A 21,196-nucleotide genomic window follows, 5' to 3' on the forward strand; every position below is an offset into this window, starting at 1 on the left:
TTAAACTGTGAGGCTTGGGGAACGGCTATGAAATCACACTGTCTCATGCAAAATCCACAGAGGATCGGGGATTTTTTCTGGATGGTTTTGTACAGTTGCATCTTGTTTTCGTCTGCAGGAGTGACACTCAAGAGTTGGTAAGTTGGGCGCCGGCTTAAGGTTCGAATTCGTGAAGCTAGTATTAATATTTTTGAAGACTTTCATCGAAGGTCAACCCTTCTGTGATTGTAAGGATGTCAGACATTATGTATTTATTTATAGCATTGGAGGAAGTTGGGATGGTACCGATGCCACGACCAGAGATGAGATTGTTTAACTGGGTTTGGTTGTTGGGCTTTCTGCATTTAACACTGGGCTTGCTGCGTTGGTCAATGGGTTTTCGAGTGCGGGTCACTTTGTCAACGACATGGTTGACGACTACCACCTACCACTCCTATCATGGCTGCATTGGTGGCAGTGCTCATAGGCCTGCTTTTCAATGTCTTGGCAGCAGAGGAGGTGAACATGCGACCAGCGATACCAGCGTCAAAAAAACTTCTACCACCGTATGCATACTTTCGAGCAAAACCTTTCTTAATTGAGGATATTTCGATGGAGTTGCTTATATTCCTTGATGCTGATGTGTTCCCCTTTCTTTATGGCATCGTGGATCGCCATAATCGGGTTGCGCACACCATTGTTTCCAGCACGGTATGCAGTGTTGCACAGATACAAGCGATAGAGGAGCTGGTCAAAGTCGGAGGGTAGAAACACGGTTTGAAGTCCGCTACAATGCTTATTTTGCTGCTTTAGTTGTGAGACACAATCTTCGTCCACTTTTAGATCTTTATCGCCTTAGGGTTCTCGAGAGGGTTAATTGCCTTGATACATGGCACCGGAACTGGGACAACATCCCTAATGCGCCTTGAAATGAGGAACTCAAAAGTCACGTGTAAAGCAAAAATCTCCGTGTAGTGATATTGGACATGTTTCTATTTTTAGCAAGTGACTGAACTTAATTATTTGTGGTGATTAGAAAAGTAGAGGAACATAGAATAAATGTATAAATACTATGGAGCTATTGAATGTGTTCAAAGTATTAAATTTTCAAAGAACTTATTGTGTTAAAAATGGGATATTTTACCACAAGGAGCCGCATCACAAAAGGATGTTCGGGGTTTGCTAATTTACGGAAAAAGTAATCTCACTTCGTACCCCGAAAATTTAACCACATGTGTGAAAATGTCACAGCTTCGAAACGAGCTATCATACATATCCAATTGCAAGTTAATGGATATGGACTGAGCTACAGGAAAAAACGTTACCATTACCGCCTATGTAAAAACAATTTAAGATTTTGACCCAACTGTTCAGGATCTCTGGATAGTCGACAAGGTCTTTACGAGGCGATGCTGCATGTTATTGGCTTGAATCTTCCGCTTGATCTCTTGCAACTCCCAGGCGAGCGCCTCACACTGTTTAGGGTCTGTAATCTTTATAAACGTTCATTTATTCAAAGCGTTGACGTGAACCTTCCTAAGTGAAGGGTTGAATACCTGTAAGCGTTTGTTTGAACGCCCCTAAGCGTTGGTTTGAACAGTTGTACCTTTCCTGAAATTATAGGCATATATCTATCGAAAGGTTAAAAAAACACACATGCATTTTTGCTCGTTTTTCCATAAATTGAATTGAAAAGGTCGAGCGATAAATATTTGTTGATAAACACTACAATAATTTATGGACCTATGGGTGGTACGGATAGAAAAAATACGGACTGTCAAACAGATAAATACCATATAAAACATGCTAAAAACAATCTAAATGTTCATATAACCCCACTAAGGATGCTATATTATTCTTCAATTATCTAAAAATCTACTAAGTATTTCATTGTACAAAAACTTTCATATTTAAAAAAGTCACCATGGCCATAATGCGACACTAAACTTCTAACTGTGTATTACTACAGAACCTTATCGTTTTTTGTTTCAACCTTATCTGTAAATCAAAGCACTCAAAGTCCGCGTACACTACGAAAGGGACTCTCATCGGGTGGGTGTTGTTGACAAAAGTCAGCTGGTATGTCCCTTCTTTTGGCAGCTCTGATTATGACTGCCTTGTGGTTGACGCAACACTCTTTGTTGGTTTCCAGAACTTCCTTGCTATAAACGTGGTTCAAGCACATGCAGCCTTCGATCAGCAGTAAGTTGGGTTCTCTATCCCTCTGTTCACCAACGTTTGAAATGTGCAGCGGGTATACTTCACTATCATCTATTCTAAATACACTAACCGCCAGGGTGGAATTGGTCTTCTCAACTTAATTAATATCCTTAAGGCTTACCAGATTGAGCTCTGTGTAACACTGTCCGTTTTCTTTTTTGGTCTACCTGCAAGGCCGAAAGTATGGCCCACTTGAAACACTCCTCGTCGTTATTTTTCACATTGATTACAGCCTTCTTGGATTTGATCCATGCTGGCTAATCAATGTACTGTGACCTACCCAGCGGTCGTTGGTAATATTGACTTGAAATTTTACAAATGTCCAGTCACTTTTTTCAGAGGTCCACTGTGCAATCTTCTCTCCGATATTTTCATCCATCTTCTCAGGGTTTCAAGCAAGTCCGTGGTTGAGGGGAAAATCTGGTTTCCCGAGTGAAATATCCCACGTTCTCATCATTCATCTTACCTGTTGGGTTAATCTTCACAGTGCAGCATCACATTGACTTGTTATCCTTTCAATGACCAATCGTCTATAAGTTCCACCCTTGACATCTGACAGACCTCAAGGAAGGTCTGCACATCCATCTTTCAGGTAGTAAATACATCTTTAAAGGCTTTATTCAGTTGATGTACCTCAATTTTATCCCCAATGATTTCCTATCTTCTCTGATCTGTTCCTGTAACTTCTCCAGTAGTCGATCTTTCGACATCCTGCTAACCTCTATCAACTCATGCTGTTTGGATTGGGTGATAATATCCTTCTTAGTATAGGGTTGGGACAACGCTAAAAAAATGTTGGTCTTCGTGACGATCAACTGATCCAACTGATCCTTCCTCATCCGGGAGTACCATCGGCGGTGGTTCATTTTGACAATACCACTCAGGGCTTTGACGTTTTCAACAACTAATTCCAGCTGTTAATAGCTATTGGATCGATGTCTTAATCTTTATAACAATCCAAAATAAAATCAATTTGTTTCACCCAAAACTAATATCCACGATTAAATGGTTTTTAGTCCCAGCTTTTGATCTTTCGATCCTATCGTCCATATCAAAATATATAAAATTCGTGGTAATCATAACCGGTGCGCCTGGTTTTTTTCATCCCATAGCTCACAATTTGCCGAGCTCAATCGGTCTCTCTTTTTGTCAAGACGGTGGTCAGCTGCTTGTTTAATCTCTCACAACCTCAAGTGGGGATAGTTGCCCCCTTCCAACATCAGGTTATAATGTCTGCCTACCTATTTACTAAATGTCTGCTTAGTAATACAATGATTGAGAGATTATAGGGCCATCACCATTGCCCTGTGCCCTTTGTCCTAAAATTCTGATTATTTCGGCTAAAAAGTGACAATATAAGCCCTCCATATATATCGAATATGAGAATATTCTGGGAAATCCTTCTAATACAACCTTCATATATACATAGTCTATGATTTAATTAAATTTTATAGACATTGAAAGACCAGGGGGTCTCAACCTCATTTTAGCGGTCTCGGGTAGGTTTTCGCTATATATTTTGAATACGTTTGTATCTACCTATTGACTAAATGTCTGTTAAATATTAGAAAGATTGAGAGATCAGGGGGCTCTCACCATCACCCTGTGCCCTTTGTCCTAAAATTTTGACATTTTTTGACTGAAAAGTGACAATCTTAGCCCTCCGTAGATATTGAAGATGACGTTTTTCTAAAAAATCCATCGAATACAATCTTTATATATACAGGGTCAATGATTTGGTTGAGTTTTATGGACATTAAAAGACTAAGGGGGTCTCAACCTCATTTTAGCGGTCTCGGGTAGGTTTTCGCTATATATTTTGAATATCCAACTGGCACTTTGGGCGCTCCGTAAACATAGAAGACCGGAAGTGTACCTAAAGTCCTTTTAGTCACGTTTGTATCTACCTATTGACTAAATGTCTGTTAAATATTAGAAAGATTGAGAGATCAGGGGGCTCTCACCATCACCCTGTGCCCTTTGTCCTAAAATTTTGACATTTTTTGACTGAAAAGTGACAATCTTAGCCCTCAGTAGATATTGAAGATGACGTTTTTCTGAAAAATCCATCGAATACAATCTTTATATATACAGGGTCAATGATTTGGTTGAGTTTTATGGACATTAAAAGACCAAGGGGGTCTCAACCTCATTTTAGCGGTCTCGGGTAGGTTTTCGCTATATATTTTGAATATCCAACTGGCACTTTGGGCGCTCCGTAAACATAGAAGACCGGAAGTGTACCTAAAGTCCTTTTAGTCACGTTTGTATCTACCTATTGACTAAATGTCTGTTAAATATTAGAAAGATTGAGAGATCAGGGGGCTCTCACCATCACCCTGTGCCCTTTGTCCTAAATTTTGACATTTTTTGACTGAAAAGTGACAATCTTAGCCCTCCGTAGATATTGAAGATGACGTTTTTCTGAAAAAATCCATCTAATACAATCTTTATATATACAGGGTCAATGATTTGATTGAGTTTTATGGACATTAAAAGACCAAGGGAGTCTCAAAACTTCATTTTAGCGGTCTCGGGTAGGTTTTCGCTATATATTTTGAATATCCAACTGGCACTTTGGGCGCTCCGTAAACATAGAAGACCGGAAGTGTACCTAAAGTACTTTTAGTCACGTTTGTATCTACCTATTGACTAAATGTCTGTTAAATATTAGAAAGATTGAGAGATCAGGGGGCTCTCACCATCACCCTGTGCCCTTTGGCATAAAATTTTGACATTTTTTGACTGAAAAGTGACAATCTTAGCCCTCCGTAGATATTGAAGATGACGTTTTTCTGAAAAATCCATCTAATACAATCTTTATATATACAAGGTCAATGATTTGGTTGAGTTTTATGGACATTAAAAGACCAAGGGGGTATCAACCTCATTTTAGCGGTCTCGGTTAGGTTTTCGCTATATATTTTGAATATCCAACTGGCACTTTGGGCGCTCCGTAAACATAGAAGACCGGAAGTGTACCTAAAGTACTTTTAGTCACGTTTGTATCTACCTATTGACTAAATGTCTGTTAAATATTAGAAAGATTGAGAGATCAGGGGGCTCTCACCATCACCCTGTGCCCTTTGGCCTAAAATTTTGACATTTTTTGACTGAAAAGTGACAATCTTAGCCCTCCGTAGATATTGAAGATGACGTTTTTCTGAAAAATCCATCTAATACAATCTTTATATATACAGGGTCAATGATTTGATTGAGTTTTATGGACATTAAAAGACCAAGGGAGTCTCAACCTCATTTTAGCGGTCTCGGGTAGGTTTTCGCTATATATTTTGAATATCCAACTGGCACTTTGGGCGCTCCGTAAACATAGAAGACCGAAAGTGTACCTAAAGTACTTTTAGTCACGTTTGTATCTACCTATTGACTAAATGTCTGTTAAATATTAGAAAGATTGAGAGATCAGGGGGCTCTCACCATCACCCTGTGCCCTTTGGCATAAAATTTTGACATTTTTTGACTGAAAAGTGACAATCTTAGCCCTCCGTAGATATTGAAGATGACGTTTTTCTGAAAAATCCATCTAATACAATCTTTATATATACAAGGTCAATGATTTGGTTGAGTTTTATGGACATTAAAAGACCAAGGGGGTATCAACCTCATTTTAGCGGTCTCGGGTAGGTTTTCGCTATATATTTTGAATATCCAACTGGCACTTTGGGCGCTCCGTAAACATAGAAGACCGGAAGTGTACCTAAAGTACTTTTGGTCACGTTTGTATCTACCTATTGACTAAATGTCTGTTAAATATTAGAAAGATTGAGAGATCAGGGGGCTCTCACCATCACCTTGTGCCCTTTGGCCTAAAATTTTGACATTTTTTGACTGAAAAGTGACAATCTTAGCCCTCCGTAGATATTGAAGATGACGTTTTTCTGAAAAATCCATCTAATACAATCTTTATATATACAAGGTCAATAATTTGGTTGAGTTTTATGGACATTAAAAGACCAAGGGGGTCTCAACCTCATTTTAGCGGTCTCGGGTAGGTTTTCGCTATATATTTTGAATATCCAACTGGCACTTTGGGCGCTCCGTAAACATAGAAGACCGGAAGTGTACCTAAAGTCCTTTTAGTCACGTTTGTATCTACCTATTGACTAAATGTCTGTTAAATATTAGAAAGATTGAGAGATCAGGGGGCTCTCACCATCACCCTGTGCCCTTTGAAATTTTGTTTTTTTGGCTTTCCATATATATTTCTATTTATAGTTATAAATATTTCTGGAGTTATTGGTTTTTCTTTTTGTCGTAAGAAATATTATACACAAAAGTACATCTTTGAAGTCGTTTTTGTGACAAAACTCTATGATACATACAGACAAATAAGTCGCACGGAAAAGGGTTTATATACAACGAGAAATTACGACAGCTTGAAAAGGTCATTTTATGATTCCTACGTATCTAATCAGTCCTTTTTACTATGAAAATCATGCGTTTTATGATATCAAGTATTTAATTTTCTTATGATTTTTCACTTAATTTTGAATATCAAACTGGCTGCTAGCAGCCGGTTGGATATTGAATATCGAATAACGAATAACGAACCGGCTGCTAACTTCACATACATGGTTGAAGTGCACACATAGAAATCAAAACTTAAATATTCTCAGGTTTGATTGTTTTAGATTCTGTGTGTCATGTATTTGTGTGTGGAACAAAATTCTTTGTGACAACAGATTTTCTCTGTGTATGTGAGTGTTACAAGAAACAATAACTGCTTAGTGTGCATTAGTTTGTGACAAGAGACTGTTTTCTAGACTCTATGTATCTACTGGAGACAAGAATTGAGTTTTGCGGAATGAAAAGCATAGCAACACATGAAAATAAATAGTCAATTTGAATAATAATCCTTCAACACCCCCTCACCCTTGGCCAATATGATATTGTAGTCCCTTTCAATGGGTAATACTGCAAAAACGAATCAAACATTTGGCATTAGTGGATGCTGTTTTCTTTTTTACACCTATAGTCAGTATTGTTAACATTATTGACACTGACGAAGCCTATTTGTTCAGCCGACATATTTTTCACCACGATTTAATAACAACATGTTTGTATAATGCCATCTTATTATTTTCATTGAAGTACCGTTTTGCAAAAATTGTTTCCTATACCTTTGTTAATTTTATTGGCCATCTTGATCAAGTAGTCCGTGTGATCTTTATTAATAGGTTCAGCAAGTTTTGCATTATATCCTCTGCATTCTCTCTGAAAATTTGAAAACGTCGTTAGAAACAAGACAGAACAAATATAGTCCATTTTAACTGAACTATAAACTAAAGTACACATTTTTGCATGGGCCAGCTGAAAACACATTTGTGTGCGGGATAAAATCATTGTATCGCTATGACGAAGACCCATTGGTGAACTTTGGTTGTTTCTTTATTTGGTCGGTTTGTTATTCTTTTACACATTATCCATTCCCCGTTTCAAATTTTTCTATTAGATTTACAGGTAATGTGATTCTAACTCGAGTGGCAAACAAGTCTAGCTAACCGATACAAATAAGTCTAGCTAACCGATACAAACAAGTCTAGCTAACCGATGAAAGATTTACTAGATTAATTAAACCGCAAGTTATTTTAAGAACGTCTATCGTAAGTACCTCACAGTTTGTGATTATCGTCAAGATTGAAAAGCAAACACGGCCGTCTTGTATAAAATACGAGATCTGTTCTTTTGCTGTGCCTTTTTAGTATTTAAAAATTTGAGACAATCTGACAAAACAGAAATTGTCAGTACAATATTACTGTACATACCCTGGCTGTCTCCCAATTACCTCTACCAGAACTGAACAGGTAACAGTAGTCGTCGTAATAAAGCCATCCAGATGGACACTCACGTTTTCTTTCTGAAATATATATGAAACAATATCTGAAAAAGTCTAATTTTTGGCAATAAGAAAAAAAAATTATTTTAGACCCGGTATTTAAATAGCACAAATCGAAGATCACACATTGAGGATCTAGAAATTGCTGTCTGTAATTCAAACAATTATTTGATGTGGGAACAATGTTTTTAAAAATGCCACAAAAAAATTTAGTTCTTTCCTGTTACCAAAGTGAATCAATTTTAGAAAGTTTTTAATGGGAATGAGGAAAACTTGAAGGCACTATTTTTGATTTACTAGTATATACTGCAGTAGTTTATCAAATGCCAAATATTAGTTTAGCATGTGCAAAACGAATGGTTTAGAAATATACTAAAAGATGTGTCGGTAACATGAAAGAATCTTGAGTAACAGGACAGAGTTGGTAACAGAAAGGATTTTTGTTCTCAAAATATATATGTATATGTATGTGTGTGTGTTTAAACGTATTGTACTAGTTGATCACTATGAGAATATGATCATGTTTTTCAATATCAATTGATCAAACAATAAACAAACGTGTTCACTTTCACTTTAGACTTGAATATAAAATACTTGCCACTAAACGTTAAGCAACTAGCAATCAATTAAAGTTAAGAAAATGAGTACAATTTTGTTATGCTTTCTATAGACTGCCTTATTATCGAGGTTCATTATTTGTCCTTTATTTACCATTTTTCTTCGACTGAACGTTTTTAATTGTGCCTTCGGTATCCTCTGTCTTTACGGGTTTGTCTTCTCGTATAGTTTTACTTTTAGTATGTTACAGATGCTTGTATTATTTGACTTATGGTTACTGTATTGTCCACATGGTTTCGCATCTTTCTTTTTGTATTTAAGGTAGCAGCTACGAAAGAGCTTCGTAACTTGTTTATATCACGGCAAGACGTGAAATTTTGCATGGAAACTCGCTCTTGGGAAATGTACATGAATCACGATAACTTTTTATACTTTCTAGTATAAGTTCAGCAATTTGAAAAATGAATAAATTTGTTGTACAGTAAAACCTGACTAAACCGAAACATATTCTTAAGCACTGGCATATCAAAATGTATGAGCTGGTAACCTGATAAAACCAAACATCGGCAAATACCGAACACAATATTAAGTCAAAGAGAGGTTCCGTTTAAACAGGTTTCACTGTATATATGTATTCACCATTTCTTTCATATTCTGTTCCTTCGATGTTTCCCATATGTGATTTACATAATTTTGTCAATAGATCTTTTTGTTCTATTCCAAGTGTTGAACACTCGTCCCTTCCTACAGCAATTTCAAAGGTCAAGCTGATAACTATTAACAGGTACAATGATTGTATAAACATTTTCCCTATAATAAAAGTTATACAATGTCATAACATGTCTTCTCTCTTTTAACTCAACAAATGTTGATATGAATAACACATACACTTTTAGAAAGGGGCGACGGATATCAGAGGGACAGTCAAACTCACAGATCGAAAATAAACTGACAAAGCCATGGCTAAAGAAAAAAAGACAAACAGACAATTACTAGTACACAAGACACAACAAAGAAAACTAGACTTTTAAGAATAAGCAACACGAACCCCATCAAAAACAAAGGGTGGTATCAGGTGCTTTTAAATATACAATATACAATTTTGAAATAATATCAGTAGCAAAAAAAGGATCGTTACCTACTCCTTTAAAAGATAGCAAAAAAGATATATTTCTGTTATGATATTTGCTTTATACAATGTATTCACCCATTTTGCATGGCAGATAGTGCCCGGAATTAATTTATAACTGAAGCTGTGTAAATTCTCCTGTCCAGAAAAGGAGGCTGATGAAACAAAGGATTGATGTCAATAAGGAATGGGAGTTTCTATAAAAGGCCTTATGATAACCTGTGGTATCTTACCGACCGTGCAACGGCTGTATAGGTCAAGGTCGTTAAAAACTTCCACTTGTTGTGGTATCTTACATCCATGTCAATCAGAATTGATGCTAATGTTATCGAGTTTTGCAATTTTGCTACATTTCCTTAATTTTTAAATGAAGTCTTTCTTTTGATCTTTTTTTTTATTAACTACTTCATTCAATAATATCAACATTTTATCATTTAATTTTTGTTTTTAGAATATATGAATTACTTACCGTTGTATTCATTAGTTAACTTTTAAAGTTCTCTCAAAGTATTGATTTCCAAAAAGATCAGCTGATGTCGATCGTTTTGTTTCTAAACGTTCTGAAACACCGAAGCATGTGATATTGAAATTTAAGTATACTGACTTTTAGAAAAAAATCGGTTTTGAAATATACCACAAGGTAACACGTGTTGATGGTAAAAATATCAAAAAATGTTTATTATATATTTACTCATTATTTTTTTTACATTTCTGATTTTTTTTAAATTTATTTTGTTTGGGGGGATGCCAAGGGTGCTTGGGGAAGGTGTTTATCAAGGGTACTAGGGGAGAAGAGATACCAATGAATAGTCTTTCTGGAAGGGAATCAAACAAGGTACATGTGGAAAGTGAGATACCAATTTAAATACAAACCCATATTTATGATATGTTAAAATGCAACAGTTAAACTGAGAATAAGCATGCCGGCGAGGAATTGAAACTAACACTAGATAAGGTAAAATTGAGGAAGAAAATGGGGAATGTGTCAAAGCGACAACAACAGTCGAAGGCCACCAACGGGTCTTCAATGTAGCGAGAATCCCACGCACCCAGAGGCGTCCTTCAGCTGGTCCCTTAAAAAATATGAATACTAGTTAAGTGATAATTGACGTCATACAAAAGTTGTATGTTTCGGAAGCACTTTTCTGGATTAACCTACATGCATCGAACACTCTCAATACCAAATATTTGAATCTAAAGATGCATAACACAAAAACACGTAAAGAGCTATATTGACAAACGGAACCAGTACATAATAGCCAAAGCCATAAAAATGAAAACGTAATACAATACGCGAATTTTAATAGTCATAAGCTACACCATTTGTACCACTAGTTTGTTTTTTAGGCTTATGCTGCTTAATCGCATGGTTCTTTGTTATTATTTTTATTCAAATTTCACTAAATTGTTCTCTAATTGTGGTCTTAGATTTTTTGTAAATTGTGTAGTTTTTATGATATCTTATGTATGGTACCTGTATCTTCGTCCTGTTGTTTTCGATTGATGAAATTGGTCGGCATCGGTTTTAGTTTGGGTACATGTTGCTCTGCAATTAGCTTTTTGTGTTTAGTTTTATTTACTATTATATGTCTTCTGATCTTTTTTTTTATTTAACATGGAATTTTCATTCTTTTTCCGATTTATAAGTTTGAAACCCTCGTTGATAACTGATCACACCTACGTCCCTTTTACAATAGATATAACAATACAATTGAGAATTGAAATAAGAAATGTGTCAAAGAGACAACAACCCCACCAAAGACCAAAAATCAGCCGAATGCAAACAAACGGGTCTTCAATACAGCTCAAAAATCCTGCACCAGAAGGAGTACTTCAGCTTGATCCTAAACAAAAAGCATCTTTTGTATTGTTAGCTTATATACATATAGTGTATGGTTAAAGCTCTTTAAAAATATTAGAAATTGTTTATAAAGATCAGTGTATGAGAAGTTGATTGTGGCGTACATTCAATGTTTAAGAGGTATCCGTTTGGATGAGTGGAATGATATCAACCGTGGTCGAAACTGGACTTTAATTTTCAAAATGTCTATCAGTTACCAACATAAACAATGTTCCTTCTATTCCAATAGCAGTTTTAGATATCCGACCTTGATCTGATTTAATCATTATAATTATTCTCTACTGTATATTAATAAATCAAATAGTGGTCACTGGACATAAGGCCAACAATAAGCAGTTTATTATATCATGTTGCTGAATTATATTATGAAAAACAGATAATGACAAGTAATATAGAAGTTCTACATTCAATGTTCAATATAGATAAAACCAATGTTTTATTTTCTTTTCTTTTTTACCGATAACATTTGTATTTCCTTCAAACAAAGTATAACTAAGGCGAGTTATTGCTCTTTCAACATTTTAATATTCATATCAGAAAAAACGAAACTGAATGAAATTATTCAAAATAGATCACCATTTTTAGTATTAGATAAATGTAGTATATGCGGTAAAAATCGTGTGTTGTGACGATGCACACGTACCTGTTGAGTTGTTTTTAAGCGGGGAAAATGCTTGACGAGAGTGCAACACGCTTTCTGCTATGCAAATGATTGATTGGTTGATTGATTGATTTATGCTAAACGTTTAATAAAAAATAGTTCATGGATATTGAGAGCGAAATCTGTAATCAGATAATTTTTCCATAAAATATTAAAAGTATCATCGGGGGAAAGCGGCCATCCGTATTTTTTTGTTACGGACAGCCCAATGACCGTACCGATTATATTTTATATTCCCCTTAAACTGTTAAAAACTTTATTGGTTTAGAAAATTGGTAATTGTATATATAATAGGTTGTACAAAATGAATGCCAAGCCGTTACGGTATGTAACTTTGAAGGTACAATGTAGCTGTTCTTAACGTGTATTATTTATCTCAGATGGTGCCATTAAAACAAAATACATATATGGTTTGGCGATATCTGGCCACAGCTTTTATTCATATTAATATATAATATATATACATGTAGATAGATTTGTTGTAGATAGATAGCTAGACCATAGACCATGTACATGTATATGTAGATAGATCTATGGTCGGTTACCCGAAGAAAATACGGCAACCAGGTAGATAGATAGATATATGTGAAGATAGATATATATGAAATGCACCGTGGGATACACTGGTGCTCAAAATTTAAAAAACACCGTGGGATACACAAGTGTAGTCTGTATTATCCAAAAACCTAAAATTTCATAGTTAACATTAAGATTCCATGCAGCGAATTCTGCCATTTACGGGAATATATTTATGATGCTCAAAGTTAAAATAAAAAAAAAAGTCAGTTTTCTCAACAGCAAACGAGTTAACATCATCAGTCAAATCTGTATCACCACTATAACCGACAAAACTTGAAAAATAAAACAAAAGAGCAGTATCTTGTTCAATAAAAAGGAGTTGGAGGGCGGGTTTTCAAGTTTACCGCTTACAATATTTGCTTGCTGCGATGAAATTCTAAAAAGGAATAAATGACGTCACAGAATATAACGTCACTCATGTCGGGTAAATCTAAAACATGAAACACGATCCGTGAGTGGCCCCGGCGATAACCGAATTTAAGTCTATTAACTTAAATTCTATTATATAAAACGGCTGTTTGTAACGTTCAAAGAACAAAACCAAGCACATCAAGTACATGTATTTTGAGGAGAAAAAAAAAATGAAACTGACTTTTTACTACATCAACATAATGAACCGAATCAAAACGTTGAATTGTTATTTGACAAGTACCAAAAGGACATTTTACTAAATAAAACCAGAGTATTGAGAGATCACAGTTGGATTTGGAAAAAAGTTACATAAAACTAAAATGCAAAATATACAGAATCGTCTTTTATTCATATAATAACTTTTCTTATCATCAAGAAATAAATTAGAATAATCCTGCATCTTTTGCTTTTAACTCTTATAAATATTGCTTTTGTTTGAAACATTCGGATACTAGTGGGGCGGCTTAGTACCGAAATTTCACAATATCATGCAAATTGTGATACAAGCAAGGGATTTTGCGTAGACGTTCATTAGGAAGTACTTTATCATATTAGAGGGGTAGCCAACATGTTTTCGATTTTTTTCACGGCGGCCATCTTAAATTCAAAATTAACATAATTTTGCTCCATCGTGGCGAATAAAAAACTGCCCTGTAAAATGATATAAAAATATGTCAAACAGACAATAATTGTAAAAAAAAACCACCACTTCCGGTTTAGGTCGAAAAGTTCGTACACTCGAGTGAAATAATAGAGGTATAGATATACGATAAAAATGTCCGTTTGATATATCGGTAATTATGTTAGACATGCTAGAGGATTGATCAGTGAAAAATCTACGATATTTACGATGTATTCCGTTTTAACAGCTACAGGAACACAATGTTGTACAGGTCAAGTCAGCCTTGTAACACTTACATCTACCAGAACAAGTTTTTTTGGCAGGCAAAACTCCTGGAAAGATGCAGAAATTGCTGCTTATTGTTCAATGAGGAATCTACGTTCCATCTGCGTTCTCCTTAACCCATCCCCAATCACCAGGACTAGGTAGATGTTGATCATGTATGACTGCCTGTCCCCATACATGGCCAAGAGCATGATTAATTTCGTGAATCGGAAGCCATCTCAGGAATTTTACATTTCCAAGGCAACCTAAAGATTTTCTACTTGAAGTGTTTTGAAAAGAGACACCGCAAAAAACCACTGCATCAGTGTCTGAGCTGATTATCAGTGGAGACTATCACCTTTTTTTAGCTGCACTTTTAATATGAACAACTATCTTTGTGTCTGCTTCTTCGTGATTACACGGACTGAGATCATTGTGTTCATCATCAGAATTTATCAGATTGAATCGAGCAAATGTTGTCGCCGAGGAAATAAAACAAATCCGTTTTGTGTTTGTCCACTCGAAGGAAGCTTGACCACACTTTCGGAGTCCTACTGGTGCCGACAACTTTCCTCCTGGATCCAGCATCCCTCGCTTTACGTGTTTTAGACTGTTTTCTATTTAAATATCATAGATAATATCTACTCTGGCATGTTTTGAAGTAAGGTGGATAATTTACGGCAAAATCACACCTTTTGCGTATTCATCAAAAGTGTATGATCAACGCGGTGGTCTTGAATTGACCATAGCCGCACTATGAACAACTACCATGTCTGTCGGAGGTTCTTCTCTTGGTTAATCTCCCTTAGCTTCTAGGATTTTCATTAGCTGTAATTTGACACCAATATTGATTTTTACAATTTGAGATAAAGATGGAGGAAATTTCTGATTTTTGTGGTTGAAAAATTCTTCTAAGTCGCATTGTCTGCTTTGACAGAATATGAAAAGCCTTGAAAACAAACTGCAATCTTCTTGGGCGAGATCAAGCTTGTTTTTGTTTCATGAACATGTCTTTGGTTGGCGAATTAACAACAAAAACTTAATTTTCTTGATAGGCTCATAGATGCTTGCCGTGGTCTGCATTCTGTTTCTGAAGTCAGCATACTGATTGCATACAATTTGTTTAATTTGTTACAGTTTCCCTGTGCCTGCTTGTACAACATCGTTACTGTCTAATTTTGTAAATATCTTCAGAATCCTCAACAAATGGATTTCCATAATCATTCATGACAGTCTTACAACTTCTAACTTTTTCAATGAAATCTTTTTGCATTGACATAGAATTGTTATGATGTCTATCACCTGTTGTCTTTCTTCTTGACGAATATTCCTTCGAACTGGCTTATCAGTCTACTGATTTCTTGCCTGGCTACCATCCACCGTCGCAAAGCGGCGGGAACCTCAACGTATTTAACCACTCATACTCATGAATAGATAATCGTGGTTAAGTATATTAGTAATATCGTTAGGCAGAATGAGAGGTTCGGGTTTTGTTTTAAGATATGCAAATTTCATATTCATACAAGCAGCAGGGAGTTCAGGTGCCTATTTAGATTTTGGTATATGTGTAGGTAATATTAACCCATCCCTTCTTACGCCGATATTATCTTTCATTGGATGTTGAAAAATAAAGATGCCGGTCCCATGAAAAGATGGTTTTGATGTTGTTGAGCTTGGGTTGTGATCTATATTGTCGACTGCAGCAGAGGTAAACACTTTCTGTATAATAAAGGCAGGCATACCACACCTTCATTTAAATAACGTTCAACAACAGCTTCACCAAGTTGAGTTGATATTTCCAGTACCTGATCGTAAGAGATACATAACCCATGTTGAAATAATGTATCTATTAGCTGTCTTTTCCTGGTTCTTGTAAAGAGTAAGAGTCCTAGATACACACAAAATGGTGTCTCACGATCAGCAGAATGTCTTTGATCTACTGTGACCTTTTGGCTGTTTGGGTGATAATTAAACATTAAAAGTTGGGTCAGAGCTAAGTCAGACTTTGTAGAAACGTTGTCTAACTGCGATTTGATATCAGGTCCATGTTCTATCATTTTCACCAACTGTAACAATGGAGGGGGTATGCTATCATTGATATCTTCAGAGACAAAGGATCCAGGAAATGTTGTCTTCGTTGTAGCTAATTGGCAGCAAATTTCGGTCATTATAAGCAAACGCTATAGCTGGTCCTTTATCTTTTTCAAACATCAAAAGTACATCTCTGCACTTTGTGTGTGCTTCTTATTCTGGCATCTTTTGCAATAGTTTATCCTTGAGTCGAGTAGAATGTACATGCGCAGAAGAAGAACCAAGCTGTGCCAATCGTTCTTCGTACATGTTTGCCAGGTCTGCTAATCGAAACACAACCGACTCTTCAGTGTGCCTTTGAGTTTCAAAAATGTATGTCACCAGCGTAGCTAATGCAGTTTCTTTCTTTATAGTTTCTTTCTGTGTGCAACTACTTTCGATCTCTGTTTGTCTCTTCTTTTATCTCTCTCTGTTTTATACAGCTGCGAGACAAGACGGGTGATACTTCATTTCTTGTGCTATAACATCTCCACGACTCAGCTTTGCCAACAGTTGTTTATCCTGAGGAGCTGTTGCACAATCCACTAGCCATTGGTTTAGTTTCATTGTCATTGCCTCTCTTACGACAGATAAAGGTGACTCTTAGTCACAAATGAAACATATATGCACATTTTCTAATGGATTTTTTTGTTTATCTTTAGAACGAGTAGTACAATTAAAAAGTTTAGGATACGTACAATCACTAGGACTTCCAGATGGTATCGGTGATATATTGTGTTTCTGGGCTATCTCAAGTTTAGTATTATTGAACTTTATCATACACAAATTATGGTACATGTCATTTTCTTTTTTCAATACCCTCTCCGTAGTTTAATCGCCGAATATCAAGAAGGATAAGGAGGGCATTTAATTCATAAAAAAGAGGGATATTTTTGCCTGACGTTGTATATCCTCTGTCTGACGATTTCAATAGGTCTGTTGTGACCTCCTGCCACAAACAACATTTTGTCCAATCAGTTTCCCAACTATCTGCTGAAGAAGATGATAATGCGAATTCTTTTCGCAATTTCAAAACCTAAGTAACTATTTTATAAACAAAAGTTATCAACAATGAACTTATAGGACAATAACGCAAATATTATATCAGCAATGAATAAATGCAACAGCAAACAAGGACCGAGTGAAACAAATCAATTATTAGAGAAGTGCACGAAGAGTGTGTGTCTGTAACATGAACAAATTTACGAAACATAGAGAAACGTCACAGGAAAAAATCTAGAAATTGTATAAAATTCAAGATAACTTTCTAATTATGTTATTTGATGTATTAACAACATTTTTATTATAGAATTGTGTTAGTAATAGGGAAATAATTCCTTCAAATCAATATCCATTCAGAATTGCAAGTAAAACTTCGTAACTAAAAATATGAACAGTGGATAGACAAGTACCGAGCCACGTCTTTTAACAATGAGAACACACACTCTCGAAAAAGGTTAACTAGAATAAAATTGCGCCCTCTATTGGCCTATACTTATCGAACCTAATGTAGCAATCGAAGATAAGTCGTAGATTTGTGGAATATAACGAATGACATTATTCGGATTATAAAACAGTCATATTCTGGATATTAATTTAACCAGGAGTGGGTTATCGACCGAAATTTGACCGAAAGTGATACTTTATATTATGTAACAATGATTTACTCCATTTTGTAACATTTTGGATACAATACAAGTAAAATGGGCAATTCATATGAAGTCTTTTTCCTGTGAAGACGTCATTTCGAAAATCCAAGATGGCCGCCATGATTGGATGATTATTTTTCGCGGCTACCCCCCTAATTTGATTACATACACCTAAAGGCATGTTCTCACAAAGTTTCATGCTTGTATCACCATTTGCATGATTTGTGTGGTAAGCTGCTTAACTATACCGAAAATCTTCAATTTTACCTGCGATATCTAGAATATAATGCATATTCTTATGTTAAAACTATGTTAAACTATACTAAATTATGAATTGAATGGTATGGGCTTTCTCATTTTTGAATACGATTACCTATAATTGTTAATTTCTGTGTTATTTGGTCTTTTGTGGAGAGTTGTCTCATTGGCCATCATACAACATCTTTTTTTTTAATATATTTTGCTTGATGTGATTTCGTTTTTGCCTTTTATTTCAATTTCATACACGTTCTCTGTGATGAGGGTGTAAAATTGACGTTTTCCGTGAACAATTTTGATTTTTTTTTTGTGGTATTAAAATAGAAACCTATTTTTTGTTGTCCTTAAACTCTATTTATGAAGGACTGGTACTATTTGAAGCAATGTACGGAAACAAGTCAAGTTTAAAAAGCGAGGAGCTAGTTCCTTGAAGTTTTATCAGGTTTAAGAGTATTATTCTGACTCCGATGTTGCATATGAACATGGATATATGGGACCTTTTTTGACACTCCTATATATAAAAGAAGTTATAGGTAGCGGATGCGGTTACCGAAATAGATGCCTCGGTAACAATAATAAAAAATAAAAACATTTTTTTTGTTTTGCTTCACGGAGTCAAAAAGCGAGACAAAGGTATGCTGTTTCCGACGTCGGCGGCATCAACACTGTATTAGTTTGTGATTATGTCTTGTTTATTGGGAACAACTAGTGGTAGGTCAATGATATTTGGTATGCAGTTGTATTAATATTGTCACATCTCATTACTAAGGAAATAATTTGGTTCTGCACCCTCAATTATGGTCTATTGACTTTGAAATGTTTGCTTAGTTTTTATGTATAAGTTTGTGATTATGTCAGTTTATGGGGAGCCACTAGTGATAATTTGATGACAATTGGTATGCAGTTGTATAAGCTTTGTCATATCTCATTTCCATGGAGATTATTTGGTTCCGTCCCTCAGTTATAGTCTATTGACTTTGAAACTTTTGCTTAGTTTAGATAAAAAAAAAATATAATTTAGTAAGGATTCTCAAAATATCAACACATTTAAATTGAAATCACAATATGAAGTTCCAAAGTTAGAACAGAACATTCAAATAAGTCTATCAAAAAATTGCATTGTAAAATAATGTAAAAGTCATAAAAAAAAATGTAAAATGAATATTAACGGCTTCTTCACAAACTGAATTCTACCGTTAACACCCTACACTATATAACTTTATCGTAATCTCATTTCAATATTAAATTCAAAACCCCAAAATACAAAAACTCTTTAACTCAATTATTACTAGAGCACGCTGTGTGGAATTATACTCTATATTTAGTGGGGCTTTGTATAAAACAGGACACAATAAAGTAAAGAAGAATTATCCTGGGAAATGAAGCATATCGGTTTTACTCAAAACAAGCTGCAGTGTCTTAAAGACATCGTGGTATAATAAACCCGTAAGCCCTTAATAATATGAAATTACTACTGCAGACTTATATATAGACCTTGGTATAATTAATCAAACGATTATCTCTATAGCCCTTGATTTTGGAAAGGAAATAAGAGTGTTTTGTGATATCAGTATCGCGTTTGACTTGGCCTCCTTTATTAACTAGAAACATATCGAATGAGAGGAGACTTATTAAAATGGTTCAAAAGTTTTTTATTTGAAAGAATACAAAGAGTTGTCATAGGAGGACAGACCTCTGATGTGTATAGCATTGAAGCAGGTGTCCCCCATGGCTCAATTTTAGGCCCTGTATTATTTTTAATTTTCATAAACGATATTGTATGTAACATATATCATGCAACATCAGACTTTTTGCTGACGATACGTGATTATATATAGCTGTTGAGGACGAGTATGCTACATCTGATAGAATTGATGAATTCTGATATAGAAAAATTTCACCAATGGTCTCAACAATGGCTTGTTAATTTTAATCCGAGAAAAACTGAAACCATGATCATATCTAGAAAAAGAGCAACACCCCATAATCCACCAATATATATGAATGATACACTGATACAAGAGGTTGAAGAACATAAACATTTAGGGTTAATTTATCAAGAAAACAGTTGTTGGGAAAGTCATGTAAACTATATTATTGATAAAGCTACGCCTCGCTTAAATCTTATGAGAAGTTTAAAGTTTAAGCTATCGCGTAATAATCTACAAGTTATATATATCAGTTTTATCAGGTCTATTCTTGAATATGCGGATACTGTGTGGAATAATATATCAATTTATTTAAAGGACAAACTAGAGAGCATTCAAATAGAAGCGGCTCGTATAGTCACATGTGCCACTAAGCTTTGCTCTAAATCTAATCTTTATAATGATACTGGTTGGGTATCTCTGAGTGAAAGAAGATCCAGACATAAAATTATTAAATTTCACGAAATGTTTCACGATCAAGCTCCTAATTATCTTTGTAGTCTCGTACCTCAACAACTATATCAAGTCTATAACTATAATACTAGAAGTGCATTTAATGTCCAAAATATGAACTGTAGAACTACCTTCTATCAAAACTCTTTCCTACCATCTGTTATTCGTGAATGGAACAGGCTTCCACAAGACGTTAGATGTAATCCATCAAAATTTACACTTAAACATTACATAAATCAAAATACTTAGCAAGTCCCTACATATTATAATATTGGTTGTAAAAAAGGCCAAATACTTCACGCCAAACTCCGGTAGAACTCCAGTGGCTTTAATGAACACCTTTTCCAGAAAAAAATATTGTTTTTCCAGCCTCTGTAAATGTGGGCAAGTTGAGAGCAGCAAACATTATTTGCTAGAATGTCATAATTATAGACTCATCAGGGCACAAACCATTTCTACACTACCAATATATAATGTACAAACATTAGTACCAGGTAGTGAACTCATCAGTGATGAGGAAAACGAAAATATTTTTAAAGTTGTACAAAGATTTATTTTAGAAACAGGGAGATTTGGTCCATAACAAGTATCTTTATGTCGATGTTGCAACTTTGATTTAATGTTACCTTTTTTTCGGAACATTTACATATTTCTCAGATACATGAACCATAATTATAATAAATAGAGTTGATCACAT

The 21,196-nt window shown here is 35.2% G+C and overlaps 1 protein-coding gene across 1 annotated transcript in view; it reads right to left on the reverse strand.

Annotated features, from left to right (window-relative positions):
* The window catches only part of LOC134690474 (perlucin-like), a 71,496-nt gene that overhangs the window by 5,243 nt on the left and 45,057 nt on the right, over positions 1-21,196 (reverse strand). Inside the window, exons 2-4 of the mRNA XM_063550445.1 lie at positions 9,254-9,424; positions 7,986-8,077; positions 7,341-7,434 (exon numbers count right to left, since the gene is read on the reverse strand). Of these exons, the coding sequence (XP_063406515.1) occupies positions 7,341-7,434; positions 7,986-8,077; positions 9,254-9,419 (352 nt within the window). The 5' untranslated portion in view covers positions 9,420-9,424. The remainder of the gene's footprint in view (positions 1-7,340; positions 7,435-7,985; positions 8,078-9,253; positions 9,425-21,196) is intronic.

This window comes from Mytilus trossulus, chromosome 11 (genome assembly GCF_036588685.1).
Source record: "Mytilus trossulus isolate FHL-02 chromosome 11, PNRI_Mtr1.1.1.hap1, whole genome shotgun sequence".
Lineage (NCBI taxonomy): Eukaryota > Metazoa > Mollusca > Bivalvia > Mytilida > Mytilidae > Mytilus > Mytilus trossulus.